Source organism: Neopelma chrysocephalum, unplaced genomic scaffold (genome assembly GCF_003984885.1).
Source record: "Neopelma chrysocephalum unplaced genomic scaffold, ASM398488v2 Primary Assembly neopelma1_44, whole genome shotgun sequence".
NCBI lineage: Eukaryota > Metazoa > Chordata > Aves > Passeriformes > Pipridae > Neopelma > Neopelma chrysocephalum.
Genome location: NW_020897703.1, coordinates 23,832,548 through 23,857,020, shown reverse-complemented (window position 1 = coordinate 23,857,020; position 24,473 = coordinate 23,832,548). Strand labels below are relative to the sequence as shown.

The following is a 24,473-nucleotide window of genomic DNA, read 5'->3' as shown; positions in this document are numbered from 1 at the left end:
ATAAAGATAATGCTGTAATTTCACTTTAACTTCTATGAATTCTTGGAAGGGTCCACACTTGAAGCATTTGAGAAGACAGGTGGTAGCATGCACGGGTGGGTAGTCATTAGCCTTCTGAGCTTTGGTTACAGCCTTGTTTGCATTGTCTCTGATGGATTCTGGTCAGCGGCCCACACAGAATGGAAACTGTGACCTCACTCTTAGCAAGCAACTGTCTGCTTCATGAAAAATGCTCTGAATACTGAGGATAATTGAAGCAGAGGATGGTCTGAGATGGTAGGTCTGATTCTGAAAAGGGGACATTTCTTCTGTCTATACCAAGGAGACATCCTCAGGCCTTACCTTATGTTACAAACTGATTTGCATCTGTTGGTCATGGTCAGGATCCAGCACTGAGAGTCCTTCAGGTTGGTGGATGGTCTGAAAAAAAGCTAAGTGCCTGAGTACTTGCAAACTGGAGTATCTGACAACAACTATACATAATTTTCCCTGGACCAGGGCTGAAGCAAACCAAAAAGGGAGGAGATTGTACAAGTTATAGAAGTCATGGCTGTCATCTGGGCCTCACCAGGAGTGCTGAAACACTCACATACATATGAGTAATTAAGCATGCCATGAACTAGTAAACTGAGTTAAAAGAACTTAGAAGAGACCATGCTGAGGTAGTAAGGAAGCACTTAATGAGTGGTCAAGTTAACACTGCACAAAAGTAGGTCTGAATATCTGCACAATAGGTATTTATTTATTTATTTATTGCCCTTGAGTCTTACAGGACCAAAGTGCTACATGTAGGCTCTACTTCATTGCCCAAACTTTTACTGTTGAATCAGCCTATTTTACAGGAGCTTTATGTAAGGTATGGGGTTCAGGTTGTCTTTTCTGGAATGGGGACCCTCTGAATTCTTCCTTCTTATTTAACTTCCCTATCTTCTTCCCTTAAGGTCTTTTTATGATCTCTTTGAAGCTTTTCTCTGCAATCCTAGGATAGGAGCATGGTTAAGTAGGAACATTTTACACAAAAATCCTTGGTCCTGTTCAGTTTAGTTTCTTTTGCTTCAGACTAGGAAATCCCTGCTGAGAATTATTTTTCAAGATATAGCAACATGAACAGCACAGTGGTTAGCCGTACTCCGTGCACCTTGCAATGGGTTGGCAATTCCAAGGCATGGGCATTTAGCCTCTCAGCTCTTGTGTGATGTGTGCTGGATGCACAAAGCTGTTGCAGCCTGCTCGGGATGGGAGCAACAAGTGGGCTTAAGTGAGATGAAGCAGTAAATGCTGTCCTTCAGATAGGGAAGTCTCAACTCAGTGTTTACATATTTCTTTCCTCCAAAACACACAGAGTAAGGATGAGGTGGGGAGCAGCTGATTTTGAGGAGATGAAGACTCAAGTATTACCAGGTTTACCGCATCTTTAGAAGCTGATCCAAACCCCATCAAGCTCAGTGGAAAACCAGCAATGATTTGAAGAGTGTCTGGATCAGGCCCTTAAGCCCAGCTCCTGCAGTTTGACACGCTGGTCTTTGTGCAGCTGAGTAATCCTCATCCCAGTCCTGTACTCTCAGGAAGTCAGACCACAGCAATGTGCTAGCAGGCTGCAGGGACCACCCTCTGAAATGGCAGAGGGCCTCCTTTCACCTTGTCTTAGGCATGCAGAATAGCCTGAACACAGCTGTGTCTCCAGACTTACATTTCCTGTGAAGCTTTGTCTTCTTTGCAGCTGGATACCTGAACCACCTTGAGCTGTGGAGGGACTTGCAGAGCTTTAGAGGTTCTGAATCAATATCTGGAGATGGACGGTTTTGGAAACTGTTAAACTTTTGTTCGTTGCTTCTTGTGTGGAGGAAGTGAGAGTGTGGTTCTTTAACCCCCTGGAAGTGATTAGAGATGAGAAGCACAAAGGAGGCCTTGATGAACATTTTGCCCCTAAGCCATGTGGTTCCTAGCTTTCCGGCTCCTGCTGCCGACATGCAAAGCCAGAGCCTTGGTTTTTAATTTTTCATACTGTTTTTAAACAGATACTTTTGCAAATGTAAACATGCCCCAGCACTGAAGGTTTCCAGCCAAATTAAAGAGTCAACACTGGAAAAATCAGCCTTCAGAGGAAGGTCAAATACAAGCAATCTCTGGAGTTCATTGGGTCCATATGTGTAAACTTCAGCTAATATGGGATAGACCCAGGGCAGCACTTACCTTGCAGTACTCAGCTAGTTTCAGAGTGAAAGGCTGAAACTGTCCTTAGGGATGCCTGTGGTCTGAGCAGTAGATTTGAATGTGTTGAATGAAAAAAGATCCATGTTCTGACTCTTGGTTGCAGTTCCATTCCCTCTTAACAGGAGGAAAGAAAGTTGGGAAGGAAAATGTGCCGTTTGGCATTAATTCTGACAACTTGCATTTATACATTCTTATCTGGGACCATGCTGGGTTTAATAATCTCCAACTACATGCCTATAAAAGCTTAATTTTGCTGTGAGGATGCATGCCTTTCAGCCTTTAATTTAATAACTGGGAAGGGTTTCTTTATAAGTTGTACCACCTGCAGTAGTAATAGAAATGAAGACACTGCCTGTTATTTCTTGGGCTTGATTGACATTTGAACCAACTTGGAAAGATTCAAGCAAACTACTGCCTTTAATTTTTTTAAAATTATTTTTACCTGTAGTTTGTCAGAGCTTGCCATTAAAAGGAAGAACTGATGAGTGTACCTCTCTGAAGTGAGGAGCTTTTGCTTAGAGCAGCAGATGAAGACATATTCTTCCTGCCACTGCACTGTAATAGTGGGCTAGTTAGTAGGAAAGAGTTGGTAGAAGAGGAGGTAAAATGACAAGAGAAATTATGGCCTAAAAGCAGGATCCTTAAAAGGTATCATCATTATATAGCAATCCCCTAATCCCACCCCCATCAGCCAGCAGAAATGCCAGAAGATCTGCAGCACATGTCAGCCAGCTAACCTGCCTGAAAGGTGTTATTGTTGCTGGTTCTGCTGCTTGGCTCAGAAATGTCTCTGCAGCTAAAGAGCTACAGGAAAAGAAGTCAGAGCCCCATTAGTTAGGAGAATGCCAGAGGTGAAACTGCGGTGCCTCCCTGGTGCTAGTACATCATTAAGGGTCCCAGAGGAGTGTAGGAGGTGGAGATGCTTGAAGGTTAGACGGGCTGAGTTATTCCTTAACTCATGCCTTTTCATTGAAGAGCAGAGGAGGTACACGCGTTGTGTGTGGTTATGCAGTGTGACAGGAATGCTGAGAAGGGTTGGAAGCCTCCAGCTCCCAGCAACGGAGTTTTTAGATTGTGAGGATGGAGGTCTCGCTGTTGGAGAGCTCCTGGCAGCATCCAGTCAGGCAGGGCATGGAACCAGGGCTGATGGTGTCCAGCTCTGTGGTGAGGGACCTCAGGAGCTGCTATGAAACATAGTGGTGTTCAGAACAGAGGCAGAACAAGATCCTGCTTTGGAAAGAGAGGCAGATCATGTAGAGTGTAGGGCCTTTATTTATATGTTTTCTTAAGGTTTTGATAACTTAAGGGCTTGATTAAATTTCATCCATCCCTGGAGGGAGAAAGGACTTGAAATGGCTCAACAAATATCCCTGCGTCAAAGGTTTTATACTGTTGCACATCTGTAATCCCACGAAACATGCCAAGACAACAAAGGCCTTAATGAGATTCCTCATCAGCACTGTCCTCTCACCCCTATGGAAATGGGAACTAATGCCTACAACAAAGCATTCAAACCCGACTGCCTTCAGTGAGACTACTCAATTTATCATTGGGGATATAAAATGACAGTGGAGCATGTTTTTTCAGAGCTCTTTTGAACTGGTCTAAACTATATCATTATTGCTATGAGTCATCAGGTCATTGGCCTGTGTATTGGTATCTTGTTGGCATGAGACCAGAAGATATTACCTTTCATGTTGAGCCTCCTGGATCCAGTCCTTGAATGAGGCGGAGTTACTTGTCAACAGGTCACAGAGGGATATACTGCTTTGGTCTCATTTGTGCCTGACTCCCCGATATATTTGGTATTCTCCATGTATTTTACAGCCATAGTAGTTAACAGTTCTCAAGAGAAGACTGCACAGTAGAGCTTTCCGAAAGGCACATTTAAATCTATTCCCAGTTATTTTGTGCTGTAAAGCTGTAAGGTGAGAGGTTGAAATTCTGTGATCTGTAATACACACAAGGTCAAAGTTGGTAGTGGTATTGAAAGCTGGGATCCTGTGAATGCCCTAGCATCATGTCTGAGCACCCTAAAAATAGTAATTTACCTTTTTCTTTAAACAGGGGTTTTTTTTTTAATTACAACAGGACTACTTGTCCTAGATCTCTCAGTTGATGCTGTGTTAATATATTAGCTTCTAGAAGAGTTTTGCTTCTGTGAGCAAAGTATAGGCAAGTCTTTTGCTTTCCATTTAACCTGTGTGATTGCAGTTTGGACAATTGCCTAGACTGGCAAATCCAAGCTAGTTGATAGAGCCAGTCTCAAGCTTGTGCAATCACTCAGCCACAAAGATGGTGTGATGACACCCCACACTCCACCATCTAAAAATGAAGGAATGATTTAACTGATAGGGATCTGAGATGTTAGGTAAAGTGTAACCTAGAAGAGAAGCTAAGACCTGAAAGAGAAGGTAAAACCTGTCATTGGAACAGCTGGGTCCTGAGTGCAGATCACTTGTACTCTAAGTTGGTTCTCCATCAGTTGGCCTTACCTTCTGTTTCTGGGCAGCAGTTTCCCTTTGATAAGCACAGAAGAAAAGGCTATGGAGGTGTTATAGCAGGCAGCCTTGTCCCTTTACACCACTTAATCCTTGCACTGAAGACGTTTCCTCGGTTTTAACAGAAGTAAAAACGAGCTGCTGTTGTCTCTGAAACCAATGCTGACACTCCATTTTGGATGTGAAAATAAGTGCTGAGACGGCCTTGTGTTTATGTGAGGGTTTTTTGCACATTCTGCTGAGAATCATAATGAATAGAAGCCCTTTAAAGAGGTTATTAATTAGCCTTCCCTGACAGATGACTCGGTAGGAAATCCATTAGCGGATGTCCGGGTGAACTCACTGCTTTTGGAGCAGCTTTATTATTTTCTGTTTTCTCATTTTCATTGCAGATCTGAAGCCCTGGGTGTCGAATTTCACCTATCCAGGTGTGCATGACTTTTCTCAGCTTGCACTGGATGCCAACAGGAACCAACTCATTGTGGGAGCAAGGTAAAGATAATCTTTTAATTAGTCTAGGGTGGCTGCTCAAGCTCTTTCCCTTCAGGTTCTGGCTTCAGAGGAGAGTGTGTTTCCAGCTTATGTGGCCAGTTCCCTCCTCAAAAAGAAAGCTATAATTTATGTAGAGAGATTGAGATGTCTAGTATAATTGCAAAGAAGAGAAAATTACTAGAATTAAAAAAAAAAAAAAGATGCAATCAAAATGACTGGTTAATGAAGCAGAATGCTGGCATCTCACTCAGTATTGTGAATGTTAGAAGAGCTACAGTAAATCATTCTGCACCATCCCTCTGCCAGCACAGAATTTGACATCAGGGTTTATTTGCTGTGGCCAGATTTTCCCTCAGAACTAGGTTCATCTGTTCACCTTTTTATAAGTAATAGTGGCAATGTGAATAGTTGCTTTCTTCTCTCTTAGAATTCACTTCAGAGCCTGTTTGCTTCATGTGGCTGATACAGTCAGATCCTCACCCAATGCATTTTTGTGCAACTCTGTTCTTCTGGCCCATTGTATATAATTAGCATATATTTTCCTTTATTTTTAAACATTGTTTTTATTTAGGATGCCATATGAGGGGGGGTGGAAACACAGAAGATGAGCACAGGCAAGCTCTTACAAATTTAGAGCTGCATTTGTAATGGGAAAAAGAGCTGTGCTTCAGTGAAATAATATACGTCAGGAGTTGTTGAATCATGAGCCCCAACAGCAACGATTTTTTATTGCATAATAAACAGATAAGACAAGCCAAAAAAAAAAAAAGACTAAGCATGGTCTAACAAATCAGTTTAAGTATAACATTTAGAATCAGATAACACTGTAGCAGTCTCTACTATTAATGAAAATGGAGGAAGAGACTGCTTTCTTCCAAGGATATTCAGCAGTAGAGGACAGGGATGCAAGAAGCAGGGGCGGAAGAATTCATGGTACAAACAAGAGAAAAGAGCAAGACTTGTAGCAGAAGGAGAGTCTTTTGCTTCACAGAAACAACTGAAGTGTGATTTAATATACATATTCTGTGTGTATTTGTGCAGTAAATAATAACACTTACCTTCCTGTAGCTGTTAAAATTGCCAGAGGCCCTCTTACTTTTCATACAGAAACATTTTACTTTTCAGGCTGCGGCTTTACTTGTGCTGGGATCTTTAACCAGAAAGTATTAATATTTATTACTTCAGAAAGTCATTGCTTTGGGGATGGCTGTGAACAGTGCCTTCTACCAGGCATTGCACAAACACAGGCCCGGTGCTCTGAGGAATTTATGCTTTACATAATTCGTCTGCACGGCAGGTTTCTCCCCACGCAGATGCTGCTAACGTTGACACGCTTCACCCCTGCTCAAACCCCAGCAACATGTCCTGGAGGGACTCTCTTACCTCCCCAAGAGTTTGTACAAGTGTGGTTAGGCAGGAGGCTACGATATCATTATAAACAGCGAAATGACAGCAAGTTTGGCTTCCCACTGGAAGTACAATATATTGCAGTGTATTGCCTCATGAGGAAGCAGTGACAAGTATTTATAGAATTTGCTTGGAAAAGTCAGTTTTCATGAAGCACTACCCACCTGGCTGGGAGACTGAAAGTTTCAGTGGTGCCACACTGCTGTGCTGAGCAGTTCTGGATACAGTTAAGGAAGTTGTAATTTCCCAGGGTGGAGGGTTTTTTTGGATTGTATACAGGCTTGGTGTGAGGAAAGGGGGGAGTGCTAATCCTTTTCCTCTTCACCACCTCATTTCTTCCCTGTGTGAGGTGACAGGGAGAGATACTTGAAAATGGGGTGCTGCACAGCTCTGGGTGAGCTGGGCTCCTGGAGCTGTGCCTGAGGAACGGGAAGGGGAAGTAAAGCCTTTTCTGTTCCCTCCTTCCCTGATAAATCCACACCTTGTTCTGGACTATTTTTAGGGGTGATTTTTTGAGTCATTAGTTGCTCGTGCACCATCTGCTTGAATTTGCAAATGAAACAATACCTCAAAGAGATAGGAGCTGTCTCTATCCATCTCTGCAGGGTGTAATTTATGAAACCTAAATTTAAATGTTAACCACGTTTAAATGTGCTGCTGTAGATCATATTAGTAGTAACGCCAGCTATTCTGAGGTTATGGAAGGAGTTTGGGATCAGGGTGGCGTTTATAAGTACTCCCACTTCTCAATTTCCTGGTTAACATCATTGTCTTAGATGATAGCGTTATAAATTATTTCAGACTACTTCTTTCTGTCTCTATTTAAAAGCAGTATGACCTCACCACAGCATCTCTTTGGCTTAGTTCGTCCTGTGTTTCAAAGCTTCATAGAAAATACTTCCTAGAAGAAAAGAAGATCCTGAAGCTCACAAGGGTTTTTGGTTTCAGGAATTGGACACAGCGTGACTGAAACTGTAAGAGGTATTGAGGGCATGCTATGCAGGCAGGGAGCTGGAATAACACGAGCCTCAGATTTTTAAGCTTTATCCTTATCTGAGAGCCCTCCCTGAATGACTGGTGCTGTCTGAGAGTAAACCAGAGGAGTTTGATAACTCCACTGCACCAAACACCTGCCAAGTCAAAATCCCAGAAACAAAAGAATTAGTTTCAAAAGCCCACCATGGTTTCTAAGCAACGTATTTACTTGTCACATCATTTGTAAAATCCAAATGCTTGCAAGTAAGGATATGAATAGTTTAGAACATTGTAAATCTACACTACCCATACTATGAGTCACATTTCATTAAGTATAAAAACACACATTTCAAATTTCATAACCTTCATTTTGACTCACAGTTTGCATGTTTTGTTTTTGTTTTGGATATAGAGTTAGTATTTTAATGTACTATTTTTCTTCTGTGAATGAGTGCTTGTTTTGAAATACTTGCTGCTTTTTTCAGCTCTTGAGCATAAGTGATCACTATTTGAGCTTATTTTAATTGGAAGAAAAACAATTTTCTAGACCCCATTATTACTGAGAAAAAAATTGAAAATATGATCACAGTGGTTTCACATATGTGTTGGAGAAGAAGTTCTCTGCTCTCTCACCTGTGCTGTAGGCAGGGTGCCCAGGCCCCAGGAAGGGTGGGCTTTGTAAAAAAGGGACATAGTGTAGCTGTGACATCCCACCTCTTTGAGAAGCCTTACTCCTTGAGACTATCTCATTGCTGGCTGGGCAGAGACAGGAGCCAGTAAAGAAGTGATGATATGAAAGACCCTGCTTGGAGTCAGGCCAAAAATCATGCTTCACAAGAGCTCCCTGTCGAGGACAACATAAAAGGTTTAACGGAGGATGGTTGAGACACCGTGTGACAATCTGGCACAACAGCAAGCTGAAGGGAAACAGCTTGGACAACAGGAGGATGGTACCCAAACAAATGACTGCACAGAGAGTGGCTGGGAAGCCGTAAGGGAAACATTTGACTTTTCCCAGAAGGAAACCACGGGGGTGTCAGCTCCGGGCAGCAGCCTGCTGGGGCTGCGGATGTGAGAGGCATGGCTACGAGGGTTGACCATTCACAGCGAGTGAAGGTGTTACTGTAGAAAACCAGCCAGAAAGCATTATGACCAGAAGTCCTCACAGTTCTGCCTGCCAAGAGGGCTGTCAGCTCCATCAGGAGATGGGAAAGGACTGTCCCTCGTGGCTGTTGCACGGGGAGCTGCGGCTGAGGAGCCCTTGTCACAACTGGCTGTTACCAAGAAGAGCCCAGAGGTAGAGGGTGGAGAGCAGAGGCTGCATCAAGGGACTCAGAACTGGCAAGTAAAGTGCATGTCATCCTGGACTGCCAGACTTCTCTGCAATAAATGTAAAACTACTAAGCTGCTGGTGATGCAAGTCTTGATGCTCTGACAGGGGTGATTTTCGTGCTTGGTTTAGAGCTGATCTGAATGTGCTTGTTACTGCCAAGTAGGTGCAAGAAAGGAGATATCATAGAATCACAGAAAGACTTGGGTTGGAAGGGATCTTAAAGATCATCTAGTCCCAACTCTCCAACCTTAGGCAGGGATGCCACCTACTAGATTGGGTTGCTCAGGGCCCCATTCAACCTGGTCTAGAACACTTCCAGAAATGGGGCATCATTATGATTGGTTTGGTGAGCAGGGAAGGTGCTATATGAACTTTCAAGGGTTGTTTTAGGGGGAGCACAGCCTGGGCACACCCCTTCCTGACTATTATGCTCCTAGCTGTATAAGCACTAAAAAAAGTTCTGAATCATGCAGGATTAGGAGCTGAAGGCTGAATGGAATGACTGATGTCCCAGAAGAGTTCCTTCAAGTTGCAGCTTGCAGAAATATGGCAGATTGTAAATATACTCTAGGACCCTCAACCAGCAGGTTTGGCACTCTGAGTTTATTTAAAGTCTCCAGTGTATGATAGATTAATCTGTCAGACACCAGGTTACATGCAGATTTCTGGCTGAACATAGGCTGATTCCTGCCTGCTTGGCGGAAAGCTCCAGAGCACTGCAGTAAAACGTCAGAACCTGTGCTGGTTGGAAAATATCACCCTTACCCTTGGGCACCTTCAATCCTGTCCAGATCTGGACTGCCAATAAAACCTGAAGAGAATAAATCTCCACAGATTATGTTGGCTAGGCAAAAAGCATTCTGCAAAACAGGAAATTTAGTGGTAGTGGTCGGGTCAGAGTTGATCCACAGATCCACAGACTATGAAGTCTGTGAGCAATACTTTGTGTTGCCAAATGATCAGGACCCCTCAACAGCATTTGTCCTCACAGGGCTTTGGTGAGGCCAGAAAGGACTAACAATTTCGTGCTACAAATGGGAACCCAAGGCCCAAAGGGATTAAGAACCAGCCTGCCCTGTGAAAAGGCTGTGATGTTGAATCACGTGAGTTTATCGTAGATCTGAAAGGTAGTACAGTACTGTGCCTAACACAGCTCCTCCTGCAGTGAGACTGCACTTTCTGAAGATGCCAGTCAAGGTCTGCACAACCTCAGAGATCTCTGCACTTGACTATTGCGGACATAGCCAAAGTTCTTCTATGGACTCAGAAAACCCATGGCAGAGGTATGATTTGGACCCTCTACTGTTGTATTTCCACCTGGTAGTTTAATCACTTGCTGTCAGCCTTTTCTCTCCAAAGAGGATGCAAGTTTTCCAAATGCTCATGAAAGTCTGTGAGTCCCATGCACTTACACTGGGACAGTGGGGCTTCAGCACAGCTGAAGAAGGCAAGTCTTGTATAGCATGGAGAGATTAAAATGCAAACAGCTTAACATTGGGCACAACCACGTGGGCATAGCCAACAATTACACAGTCTGCAGGCTAGTCCTGTTAACAGCCAGGAGTGACGTCCATTTGTCCCTGCTAATGTCTGACTCCAGGATTTGTCTGAATACTTCCTGACACAGATTGACTGAACCATTTCCAATGGCTTGCGTTACTATCGTGCCGTCTTACGCCAGCTTTACCCCCTACTAGGTCACATTTGGCTGAGAAATTACCTTGCCAGTTGAGGTATTAATGAGAACGTGAGCAAGCAAAGAGCATGATAATGTTTTTGATTATATCCAGATCATAGGTGGGCAGCTGAAAGCGCTGCTGCAGAGAAATGTAGAAAAACAAATATCTTCCTTTCTCACTCTAATTTTTTCCTGTCAGACAAAAGAATGCTCTAATTACAGTTGCATCCTTGTATTGTGGACTGGAGAGGGGTAAATAACATGGTGATGTGAGGGGGGGGGGAGCAAAATCAGTCTCTGAAATTAATAGAAACTTTCAAAGGGCTATTAATGGTTTTTTAAAGAAATTGCCTGACCTGCATGGCAAAGAATATAAAGGTGAGAAAGCTGTGATTAGACACTGCAGCTAGTTAAATCCATAATTGGGAATGCACAATTTTTTTACACAGGGAAAAAAAGTGTGATTTAAAGTGCAGGTTTTAACCTCTCTGGTTGGGTCTGAGATAGTTCAGAGGGAGATTTTCTTCTCTGATACTGTGCCAGGTGAGGTGAGCTCAGCCCTTGTATAAGTGTGGAGCAGCGAAGCCCCACTGGGGTATCTATTTTTCACCTATAGGGTTTGCTTTCCTCTGCTGGTCTGCCAGCAGTCTGAATTTGTCATACCTCAAATCTGTGCTGTCTCTGACTTATACTCTTTGGGAAGGAGGGGAAAGGGACAGGAAAGGTACAGGAAAGGATGAAGGACAATTTTTGTAATTATGGGATTCTGAAAAGTTCGAAGCCTGACCCAAATTTTGTTCAAAATGTAATTTTTTTTCTCAGTTAAAATTTGTGCATTTTCTCAAGCAAATAACATGGATTTTAGGTAATTCAGAATAAATAAATCAAATAAAATGCTATGCTGCATCACTCTCTGGTTGTTGGGATGGACCAATGTGCAGAAGAAGTTACAGCTGTAGGAAGGCAAAGGGGCAGTTTTGCACTAGGTGTTGTACACAGAGAAGAGGGTGAGGCAGTGGCAGTCTCTGGTCTGTCATCTTTGTTGGTAGAGAAAACAGTTGGTCCTTCAAATCGCCTGCAAGGCAATACCATCCACCTCCCTGCAAATGACTTCAGTGGTGTGGGAGTCTGAGCGCTTGTGCCCCTCCTCAGCGGAAGCAGGCTTTTGGCTGACTCACAGCCAGTGCCCGCACAGCCAGTGCTGTGTGAAAGGCAATCTTGGTGCAGCACAGGCTGATAGGAAGCATCCTTACACAGCGAATTGCAGGCCTGAGTAGAAAAATATCTCATATTCCACATAAAATGAAAATCAGTGATACCCTATCATGAAAGCAGCCACCCATGAGAGGCTCACTTGCTTTAGTAACACACTGAGAATAATTAAGTTTGAAGATGGTATTTCTGAGAGCAGGGTGGGTGCAAACACAAGGTCAGGATACTTTGGTGAAAGCCTTGGAGACTTGGACCTAATGTGTTTTACAGCATCACAGAATGGGTCTGCAGAGCAGTTTTCCTCTGCATTACTGAAAATACTTTCTCTTGCTCTAGTTAAGGTGGTGATATGTCAGTTTTATATGGCAGGGCTCACCACAGTGACTTGCATATCACTTTATATCCAGATGTTTAGGTGCTAAGCCTACTGTTCTGTGCCACTGCAAAGGTATAAAAACCCAGCAAAGAGAAGGGGTTGTTTGGCAATAACTTAATCTCACCAGCCAACTCTATCAGTATTTACATACAAGTCATGTTGGACTCATCCAGAGTTTGAGGAAAGCCTGACAGAACTGAGCATGTTTATCAGCCTAAGTAGGCAGGTGGGGAGGCTGCCAGAGAAGACCTGAACAATAATCAGTGCATCAGAAGAAGAGGAATTTTACCCTGTGACTTACTGAAAGCACAACTGAAAGTGATGGGTAAATAGGAGATCAAAGACCCCTGTGTGGCTTGGGGCCCTATCAAGGTGCTCTAAGTGCTCTGTGACTCTGCCAACTGGATGAGAGAGGAAGAGAGGAGCTGTCAGCCACATGTCACAAGAGACTTGAGGTGGCATGTGGGGTAATATGTGATGGTCTGAGAGATGGAATCACTCTTCCAGGAAAATAAGAACAAACCCACACATGAGTTTTGAAAATTTGGCTCAGTTTTCATCTCTGAGGTTTCAAACAAACTCATCTAGTGAATCAGAGGAAGGAAATGTAACCAAAAAAAAAAAAAGGAAACTTACCCTCATTTTATAAATATATTCAAACAATATTACTAAAGAAGTCCCAATCCTCTGAAGTCCACATTCTCTGAAGTGTGTACATATGGCTATGCTCCAGAAAACAGCTGGGTCAAGGTGTCTCAGGAGCATAGCAAATACTGTCAACCCCCAAGGATGTGGAATCATACTGGAGTGAGGCTTTGCCTCTCCTACTCTGGGGAAGGAGAAGGGCCAGAGACAGCAAAGCCAGCTTGCTGTTTCCTTTGCAAGCTGAGGGAAGAGGGGACAAGGCTGTCAATCCAAGGGGAGATCCCCTTCCTCTTTCTTCCTTCCATGGCAGCGTCATTTTGCATAGATTTCTGCATATTGGTGTAGCCCAAGTGTTCCTCAGCTTTGCTGTTGTCCTGCCTGTTCTGCAGCTTTAAGTGTCTGCCTCTTTTGACTCTTTCTAGAGTTGGCCCTGTATATACAGCATCGAGCCTGAGCAGATCTGTGCCATGCACTCCGTGCCATTAAAGCTGATGGCAGTTCTCCTCTGGAGACTGGAATATTAGAGGATTTGATTTTCATCCTTGTTTCCACTGAGAAGTACTAAATGGGCTTCAGTGGCAACCTAGAAACAGTAGCTGAGCCTTTGGCTTAATTTGGAAGCCGTTTAATCGGAATGATATGCTGCCTGCATAAGGAACCTCTTCTAAGATGATGTTTCTCTAGCTCTGGCTGAATTTATCACTGAGAAATGTTGCATTGGGAAAAGCAATTGCTCATACAGCAACGGCATCATATTACTGTCTGCCATTTAGTATGGTTCTCTGCTGTACATCTATTGATTTTTGAGGAAGAATGATGCATTGGACAAGTTTTTCTTCAATAGAAACAAAATTACTGGTGAATAAGAATCCAGTTTCTAGGGGAGGTGCTGGTTCTCCACCTTTTCTCCAGCCTGTGTGCCAGGCGCTTCAAATGAGTCATTGAAGTAACATTTGCAAACGGATCATCACATCGCACCCTGGACCAGGGATGCAATTAACTCCTTCTGAGAGCAAAGGCCAGAATCATCCTTCAGGAGCTGGGTTTCTTGGTATGGTTGGCTAGTTCAGAAATGTGGATAACCATCTGCAAAGTTCAGCCACAGCTGGACCTGCGTAGAGGCACTGTGCGTTAATCTAGCATGAGATTCAGTAGCCAAGAGCCCTGGGGTCTGATCTCGATTCCATCACTGACTTGCTGTGTGCTTTGGAGAAGGTCATTTAACCTTTTTCTGGCTCATTTTCTCCATTAGTATAAGGGGGGAATGATACTAACCAGCTCCTAGGAAGTTGTGAAGCATGACTAAGCTGTGTTTGTCATGTAGTGTGGAAGTACAAAGTATATCTAAGGCCTCCAGAAGCAAAGATAGGAAGAGCTGACAGGAGTTGCTGGCTCCTAGCCTGAGGCTCAGCCCCAGCACGTGGCTTCCAGGAGTGCCAGAAGGGAGCATTAGGTTTGTCTTATGCGTAATTCTGTGTCTTGTTTCATATCACCCAAAGGACCTTGTTCTGTTAATTATTTTTCTTATTATCTGCTCTGTGACAGCTGTGAGTCCCTCTTGCAGACCTGGCCCCTGATTGCAGCACAATCCTACCCTGAGGAGGGGAAGTGGAGAGGGAGGTGCAGATCTCTTCTTCCTAGGATTTAGTGACAGGACGCATGGGAAAGGTTTGAAGCTGTGCCAGACTGGACATTAGGAAGCCTTTCTTTACCGAGAGAGTGGTCAAACACTGCAACAGGCTTCCTAGAGGGGTTGTCAATGCCTGGAGCCTTTCAGTGTTTCAAGGGGCATTTAGATGATGCCCTTAACAACAAGCTTTAACTTTGGTCAGCCCTGAATAGTCAGGTAGTTGAACCAGATGATCCTTGTAGGTCCCACACAACTAAAATAATCTATTTTATATTATTCTGTGAACACAGGGAACCTCTTTCCAGAGCACCATGAGCCTACTTGAGGCTCCAGTACCGCACCCAGGCTGTGTTGGATGCCTGTTTCAGTGCGATAATAGTCCCTAACAGAGAGAGCAACTCTTTATTCAGTTCTCTTCAACTTTCCCTGTCCTGGTTTTGGCTGGAATAGAGTTAATTTTCTTCTTAGTAGCTGGTACAGGACTGTGTTTTGGATTCAGTATGAGAATAATGTGGATAACACACTGATGTTTTAGTTGTTGCTAAGTAGTGCTTACACTACGTCAAGGACTTTTCAAATTCCCATTCTCTGCCAGCGGTCAGATGCACAAGAAGCCAGGAGGGAGGGTGGTCAGGACAGCTGACCAAAACTGGCCAGAGGGATATTCCATACCATAGAACATCGTGCTTGAGTATATCAACTGGGAGCAGTTGGGCGGGAGCAGCTGATGACTGCTTGGGGATGGGCTTGGGGATGGGGGAATGAGCAATTATATTGTGCAACACTTGTGTTTCTTGGGCTTTATTCCTCTTTCTCTTTGTCCTGTTATTATTTTTGTTATTATTATGACAATAACAACAGCAACAATAATAATTAACTTTATTTCAGTTATTAAATCATTCTTATCTCAGCCCATGGGTTTTACCTTTTTCCGGTTCTCCTCCCCATCCCACCAGAGAGGGTAGAGAGTGAGCAAGTGGCTGCATAAGTACTTAGTTGCTGGCTGGGGTTAAACCACAATATTCCTTAAATGTATTTTTTTCATGATCAAACATTATTGACAGCTTCTGTTGGCTTCGTTTCTACTTGCAGAGTAATTGTCCGCCTACAAAGAGAGGGGGCTTGAGAAAGTCTGCCCTGTAAAGAGGGAAGGTTGAGCTTCTCACATCGACTGTGAGGTGCAGGGAAGTAGCAACAAATGAGCAGGTGTAACATGTCTTGTAGTGATACAGACTAGCTGAGTCAAGGCAGCATATTGTTGGTCTGTGTGTGTGTGTCCAAGCCCTGAGAGGTTCTGGTGGTGGTCAGCATGAGGGCTCTTGTGGCTCCCAATTTGCTAGCAGGGGTTGTTCTGAAGCATAGAGAGGTTATCTTACCTGCTTGGTGTGTGAGTAGTTAGGAAATGTGAACAAACCTCACTCATTTAAATAGAAAAAATAATCCGAAGGTAGGGTGGCCTTTCATTGGTACGTGATCAGTCCATCGGCTGCAGGCGTGTTCCTCCTGATCTACCACAGCAGATCTGAAAAGATTGCTCTCTCTTAATTAGAAGAAAGCACCTTTTAATCAGCCAGCACAGTGCTGACAGATGCAGTACCTGAAAAGAGGCACTGAAAAAGAGGCCTGAATGAGTTACTGAAGCATGTTGCAACCCTTATAATTTCAGAACTTTTAAGAGGAAGGGTCTCTGCTATTATTCAAGCACTCTTGTTATGTGGCTTCCCAAAGGAAAGGCTTAATTTGTCTTTTATCTCTGTTGCTCAGTGGCATCGTCGCCGAAGTGCTTTGCCTTCAATGTAAATTGATTCAAGGCCAGGCAACGTGTGAAGAAGTGCGCAGGCACCATGTTACAAAGTTCACCCAATGTGCTCTTGGCTATATGAAATAAACACTTAATAAGCAGCTTTGACTTGGGAATGTCATGGCAAGCAGATTTAAGTGGATATATTCTTCCACACCCTTTCTTGAAACACAGCTGCTCTCCTGCTGTTCTGGTACGTATGCTGTGTGGTACCAGGCACTGTGAGCACTTAATCATTTTACAAGCAGCCAGATACAAATTACGAAGCCAATTAGCAAATACTTTCGTTTATAGGATTTACACTGCAGCTTGGCTCTGTTCATATGTACATAAGCATACTGGGCCCAGTTCGAGAAAGTAATTCAACATCTACTCATGAGTGTAAATGACACTTCAGCAGAGGTTTACACGCTGTGCCCCAGCTTTGGGGGTGAGTTATTCTCCTAACCAGGACATAGACTACTGGACTGGGAGATCAGCTCCTGGTTGTGCTGCAGATATACTCTGTGATGTTGGCTGAATTACTCAATCTGTGCTTTAAATTTAAATGAGAATTATGTATCTTTTTCACTCTTTCGTATATATTTAGATGGCAAATTCTTCAAGACTAGGTTGAAGGTCTTTACAACAGCTACATTCATGTATCTGAGCTGGGGAATAATATTCTTCTGCAATCAGAGGTGGCAGAGAAAGGATCTGCCCTCAGGTTGTTTAAACAGGCATCGGCTGTGAATCAGTCTCCAGAGGAACCACCATCAACTCTCTCTGTGTCTTAATGCAACAAAACCACTGTCTTGGCTGAGAGTTCATTACTGTTTAACATGGGTGTATTCAGGAGTGCACTGATGTTCGTGAATAATAAGGTTAGTAGCAATAATAATTAGCAGCTTGAGGCATAATGCCGTTTGTCCCAGAGCACTGAGGAGTGTAGTCACTTGCTCTGGAGATGGCTGAAATGCAACCAACTGGGATGAAACAAAGCTTGTGTTTAATACTGTGGAGTGAAGCTGTGTGACCTTTTAGGACAGAAATTAAGAACGTTGTCCTATCCCTCCAAGTTTGTGCGCCAGCTTTTTATGCAGAAGAAGGAGGATATTAGAATAGCTGTTTGCACCAGGCAATTGCTGTTCTGGCCTAGTCCAGATGGGTTTAATTTAGGAGAGAAAGGAATCAGCCAACATTCACTTACAAGACAAAACGATAGGAAAAAAAAAGACAGAAAAAAAGATCAAGAAGGCACCTCATCCATTCATGCAGAGATCTCAGTGTTCTCATATATTTCTTAATCATACTCTTTCAGTTGCTCTAAATTATAGTTCAGCAAGGCATTAAACAGACATAACTTCAAACACAAGCAGAAGAAAAGGACACAAATGGGGCAATTCTAGGTACAATAAACCATGCCTGTCATTCAGAGACCTTGCTCATTCTTGAACTGAAATTGCTGTTAAAATGCAGTTCATAAAAATGGCACTGTCTGATTCAGCAGCTCTTTCCCTTTGGCTTTTTACTCCTGGTATAGCTTTACAGAACAAGTGTTGTTAAGAGAGCATGTTATTAATTAAGGATTAGTCAGTTCTAGCTGGGCAGGTCAACTGGAGTCGAGAGGTTTCCCTGATAGCCTGGTCTGCCTACAGGTGTTTGCATTGCTGCTGCTAAGATGTGAGAAGGATCAAACAAACAAAAAGAAACTGCCAGTAGCTGTTCAGACACCAGGTGAGGCAAGCTGATGAAAAATGTAGGGAAACCCTCCTTTCTGTAAGAAAACCCCAAGGTCAGACTTGGAGAGCTAAGGTTAGAATAAAGCTTTTGGAAGATCGTTGTGCTGTTCACATTAGTATGATGTTCCTGCCTGGTTTAGATCTCAGCCACCTGAGTGGGTTTGTCCAGGTGCCATCCAGCAATCACTGAGAGGACAGACTGGCTTTATTGAAATGGACACTATTCCTGTCTGCATCTGTTTTGGCTGAGTGCAATGAAAATTGTGTCCCTTAGATACGTCTGTTTCATTAAAGATATTTTGGTTGAATTTCTCTGCAGTGCTATCAAGGAAAAAAACCCTGAATATTAAAATCTATTACTTAGTCAAACTGTCCAGTTTTTGCAAGACTAGAACAAGGAGCTGAAATCTGCATTATAAGACTTCCAAAATCAATGCATTTAAATAGCATGCTTAACAACAGGATAGAAACTTCAAGTCCCTAGTTATGAGAACTTACTCCTGAGGGTGTTGTAAGATTGGAGGCCTTCTCCAGGAGCAGGCTTCTTCCATGATATCTCATGTCCTGGCATTGCATTAATATTTTGGTGAGAGTAGGTAAGTGGTGTTCTAAGGGAGTTGTCAGATCTATCACTGGATGAGAATTTTCCATTTTGAAATTTTAGCTGTATGTATGCTTAGTGCCTCTGGTCTGCTGAATGCACCTGCAAGATCTAATACTTAGGTCTGATGCTGATGCTAAAGAGTTAATAACAAATTATTTGGGAGAGTATGTAGCCCTTTGAGCTAGAATAGGTCTTCAGAATGTACAAAAGAACTGCTGGATCTTCACTGATAGAACAAGGAGAGAGGATGGAGATTTTGTGTGTGTGTACTTCTCTGCGTACTTACAGGAGGTATAATAGTCACTGATATATTTTCTTCAGATATTGCTAATGGGTGTCATTCTTCTGTGGGTAACCAATCCCAGCATAGAATAGGATGTGCAAATCAGAGCAAGTCAGAGCTACATCAGCTGAAGATTTGGTACCAGGAGTTTGGCTTCCCAAGCTCCCCATCATCCTTGTTCCTGTCGTTCTTTATTGGCAGTCAGCAGCATTTGAGACCTTTTGATTTATTTATAGAATTGGAACAAAGTACATAGGCAACTCTATCATTATGACTTAGGTGATATACAAGTGATAGATAACAGAAGGAGGAAAAATTGCTCAAGCCTTGTAGTGGTCATTGTGACCCAGTAGAATCTCTCATATGTTGAATTTTTAATTACTTTCTTTGCTTGGGCAGAGTGTGCTGCTGAATACAGACCCTAAACAAGGCTCTTCAGAAGAGTCCTTAGGACCTTTTCATCACTATAGGAGCTTTCCATTGGTTTCTCTGACTTTACTGACCTAAGACTGGAACTTGCATTTTCACTAGGTAGGGGAGTGTCTGTATACTGGCACCTCTAGAAGGGATGAAAGTGGATCATTAAAGGTGCACTTTCTACCATTTAAATAGAGCCTCTCGAAGAAACATGGTTCAGTTCATCTTGTATGATATAAATGTTTCTTCTCTGGGAGATTGTGGTGACAGGGATGTTGGAAAAGGATCACTGCTCTTTAGACCTCCTGACAGGTGGGATGCAAAAATATGAAGTTAGATGTGGCCAAAAGCCTCAAGCACAGAATCCAGTCTGTATGGCTTGATATGTCAGCTGATTCCTGGTAACTGCATTGTCTTAGCAAGCAAAAAAGTGAGATAAATCCTATTAATTAAGCCTCATCCATAGTCATTTATGCAAATGTTGTTCCCTCCTATTTGTGGTGGAATATGAACATTCAGAAAAAGGTGACAGGAGCTCAGCTGATGTGTGGTATCTCAAGCTACAGTGACTTCTGTCAGGAATTCCCTTGCTTTACCTGTGAAGAGACAATGACAGGAGGATTGGGAATATCTGCAGTCAATGCCTTGATTTCCCTGCTGATTTTCTGTGCAGAGAGATTCTGCTGAGAAGTATTTGCCCTCTTCCCTTCCATGAAGTCCTCAATGGGAATGCCCACAAGGACAGGCTTGAGGGAGCATGCTACAGGAGTCAGCTTTGCTCCAGCTGGCTTCTGTCCAATCCTAGTTTTCTCTGAATGCAGTGAAAAACATGACTGCAGCCCACGCAGACTGCAACTAAACCCTGTTGAGGCTTTGCAAACAGCCCTTAGTGGTTGGGATTTCATTGTGGATCTTCATTATGGATTCTGGAATATTTAACACCAGGACCTGCTCAGAACTTTGTTACCAGGTTCACTAAGATACTGATGTACAACTCAGTGAACAGGCATATAACTGGTTTTGTATTCTATGGAGAGGGACCCCTGGTGGCCTAGTGGTTAGCATGCAGGACTCTCACCGTTGTGACCCCGGTTCGATTCCTCGGTCCCCCAGGCAGATGGAGCCCGTTAGCCCTGTGAGGCCATCCATCTATGAGAAGGTCACTCTAAACAAACCTACGTCCTGAGGACCTCACTGCCATTGTCCAAGCTCGCTTGGCCCCGGCAGATGAACCTTAGGATTAAAGGGTGGGCTCAGTTCAGCGCAAGCTGTGTCTCACCTAAAAAATCCATCGCGCAGGCTGGAAAGGTAAAAGACCTTTCCCAAAAATCTTCGTTCGCGAAGACTGGCCATTATTCTATGGAGAGTAGTCCAGGAAAAACTTTTGTTTGTGGATATGAATGACCAAAAACTATTACTTGCTTTAATAACTTTCCCTTCCTTCTTTGGTAGCCTAATAGTTTGTAATTTTTCTGCTTGTTCATGCAGGAACTACCTCTTCAGACTTAGTCTACACAACGTTTCTCTTATTCAGGTATGTTCACTTTTTACTCTCTTGTTTTATTTGACTTGTTAATGAAAGTTCTGTAATATTTGATGTACATTTTCAGAAGTCTGTATAGTGTAAATTTGCCCAAAGTGGTGGAGCAGCAAGAAGACAGAGAGCCAGATGCTTATTCCCACTCCAGCGATGATACTGGGGGAAGGGCTCTCCTACACTTGCCCACTTGGATGGTGCTCTCTGGCTTTGATTCTTGAGTGTTTGGGTGGTAATGGGATCTGCCAAAAATATGGCATCTTAAGGAACAAAACAAGTAGTGTGACTGATACATGCTTAAACACAACAATCAATAGAAATCCTTGGCTTTCTTTAGAGATGTCAGCAACATGTTGGAGAAGCTTTAACTGTTCTCATCCATCCTCATTTTTAGCCCCTGTTAGCCTTTGTGAACATGAATTGCTGAGGACCTGTGCTTTGCTGAACACAATACTAAACCCACGATTGGACTTGCAAGCATTCAAGAGGGAAAATGGGTTGAAAAATGTATGTTACCCACGCCTTTACCAAGGCAAAGCAGCCGAAGTTTGAAAGGGCTTGCAAATATCCAGCAGTATTAGGACTTTGCTCTCACTGCACTGAATCTGGAATTGAAAGATGTGGCAAAAATTGTTAGTGGAAACCCTGCTGCTTATCTTTAAATAAATAGATACTTATGCTTTGGGATATTTACCATCTTCTATGATTGCTAGAGCACCAAAGATGTATTCAGCATTTCTCAGAGAGTCTGAGGCCTTACTCCTGTACCTGACCACGCAAAGAAGCCATTAGAATAGTACTGCCAGCCATTCTGATGTGCACAAGCCTTTTGCTGTTAGTAAGAGTTACAAGGATAGATGGAGAGAAGAAAAGATGTTTAATGGTTGTAAAGTGCATTGAATCTTCCTTTAAAAGGAAAACAAAGTCCAGAGTTACCAATGACAACAATAAAGAATTAGGGAAGCTGATACTCCCATTTGGCAGTAGTTTCCCTTTGCAGAGCCATATTAGCATGGCTGGAAGGTTTCCAGCAAGCACATAGGAGAGGGAAGTTTCTGTAGTTATGAGAGGTGTAATACCTTCTGCAGTGCCTGTTATCACACTACCTGACACAGCCTCTTGTGCTTGTCAGATGAGGGATCCCCTTCTATGAAACCCGATTGTGAATCTCCCTAATACACTTCTGAAGTCAGGCTTGGCTCGGGCCCTTTTCAGTGCAGTGATTTTCTTTTTCTACACTGCAAAACATGGGAAGTCTCCTTCTATGGCACTGGAGGTTGCTGTGAGATCTCCGGTTAACATAATGAGCTTAGTTTGCTCCTGCTTTCTGGGTGTATCCGGTCACTTTGCCAAGACTTTTTGCATGACAAAGAAAGCATGGAATTATGTTGACACACGTGTTGGGAATGATGGAAGCAATTGTTTCCCGACCTAATGGTTGCCTAAGTAGCTGCTTGGCTTGTCTCCATAAAGCACATGATGCAGCTTAGAGGCACCCGCTCCCACCTTCCCTTCGCCGTGCATCATTTTAAAGATCAGATCAGAAAGGAAGACAAGAAACCCAAAAAACTTGCATTTAGTTCTACAGAGGCGCAGTTTAAGAAATAATCACAATGTTAATTTGCATTATTTTATATCTCCTCTTTGCTTTTAAGTAAAATACAGTGTGGATCTTGTCAGGCCTAATTTGGGCGAGTTTTTCATCTTGAGATTGTGTTCTGATTTATTTCTGCTCATGGGATTTTATGCTGCCAGTGGTGCTAAATCTGCTTCACGGTGCAGGTTTGTGCTGACAGATATCTGCTCCCTTGCATTTGTACTTCCATGAGGTGGGGGCAGAAACATGAGGAGCACAGCCTACGAGACAGCAGGATACGCTGGTTGTGGGACAAAGCCTGGCAGCGCGTGGAATGTACCTCTCTAGTTCGGTGAACTTTAAAGCTGTTTTTTCCTGTGCAATCAGTTGTATCCCTAAGCTGCACTGTACCTGTGGGGAAATGGGAAGGGCACATTTCAGCCCCCCAGTTGTCACAGAAAGGAGGAGGGGCCAGGGTGTTCCTGAGAAAGGAGATTACTCTGAACTGTCTTTTCAGTGCGGGTGGCAGCAGCATCTCAGAGGAGCAATATCCCTGTGCCACTGCTCGTTAGCACAACGAATTCAATGCTTCAGTCTCTCATTCCCTAATGGGTAGATTTACTAGCTCACTCTGCCTAATGCGTGTTTTCCTTGACAGTTATCTGTTCTTTAACCAGAAAATGAATATTTTCTGCCATTGAGCAGACCATAATGTTTTTCATCACAGCATGACTCTATTCATTGCTTTCCAGTGGGAATATATTATTATTTTTTGGATTATAATCCCCTTTATGAATATTGCATATCACAAACCCAGTGCTAACCATGTCATTACTCCCTGATTTTAGAAAGGTTTTCAGCTCCAACACTTTTAAAGACTGTGCTCTTTCCTTATACCTGTTGAATGACAGTGGTGACCTTTCATTTAAGCCCGATACAGAATCAATTAAAATGAGCAGAAGTTTTCCGTCAACTTCAAGGATCATTTTATGAAACAGTCACTCTTGAAAACACATTTTTGATATCTTCAGTTTCAGAAGCTAAAATTATTGTATTAATCCTGAGTCTGTGTTGGACTGCCATTAATATAAACTAAATTTTGTAATCTCCACAGCATAAGAAGACTGGAGCATCATGTAGCCAAGCCACATAGTTTCGATAGGAAGTTATTGTCTTGGAACTGCAAGACAATACTACAAAATGTAGTATTATATGGGCAAGTTACTGATTAAGAGTTGTGTAAAAAAGATATCATTACCTTATAGAAGAATTTTGATTTCAGGGGAGTGAAGGAAGAGAGGTCGATTTTAGGATGTGTCAGCTCTTGGGCCATATTATAAAGGGGTCATTTTTTTTCCTTTCTTAGCTCTCATCTGCTCTACCATATGCTGATGTTTCCTCCTCAGTTAGAATGTTCTGTTGGTTCTGCTGAAGTTGTTTCTCCAAGACTGTAGTGCTGAGTAGTACATGAGAACTACTGAGTGGAGCACAGCAGAAACTGAAGCAGAACAAGCTCATTTCCTGCTCCACAGAACCAAATGTCCCAACTTCTCAGAGATTTTTCCCCTTCCTCTCTTTCTTTCTGAAATGTGTTTTAGAAATTCCATTTGGAACCTGAGAAACTTTTCACCAAATGAGTTTTAGTTGGATGAGAAACTTGGGTGGTGGTTAATTTTTTTGTGAAAAACATTTTTGGCTGAATTTCAGTATCCATAAGGAAATTGAGGCCAAGGTATTTTTGGGATCACTTGTGATTTTGTCTACCTCTTTTTCTTGCCAAAATTGAGGCACCTGGGTAAAGAATTACTAAAAATCAGCATCTTGAGGTGCCCCAGGTGAGGTATCCAAAAGCACCTGTTAATATTGGAAACTTTGACATGTAGTATTCAAATTCTTGCAGCAGTCAAGAAGCATAGTTTTAAAATGGATACTGTTCCCTAAATCTTTAGTATCTCTTTTAAACTAAATCTCTGCAACATGTTTCATGCCCATCTTTAAGTTGTCCTCTTACATGCATTGTAAACTCTCAGTATGAGACATTTTATAGAATGCATTTTTTAAATTATGTGCA

General features: G+C 42.8%; 1 protein-coding gene across 3 annotated transcripts in view; it reads left to right on the top strand.

The window, feature by feature from the left end:
* Positions 1-24,473, top strand: part of SEMA5B (semaphorin 5B) — a 272,400-nt gene that overhangs the window by 146,147 nt on the left and 101,780 nt on the right. For all 3 annotated transcript variants that reach the window (XM_027678990.1, XM_027678991.1, XM_027678992.1), the window contains 2 exons: positions 5,108-5,207; positions 20,778-20,823. In XM_027678990.1, the coding sequence (XP_027534791.1) occupies positions 5,108-5,207; positions 20,778-20,823 (146 nt within the window). The remainder of the gene's footprint in view (positions 1-5,107; positions 5,208-20,777; positions 20,824-24,473) is intronic.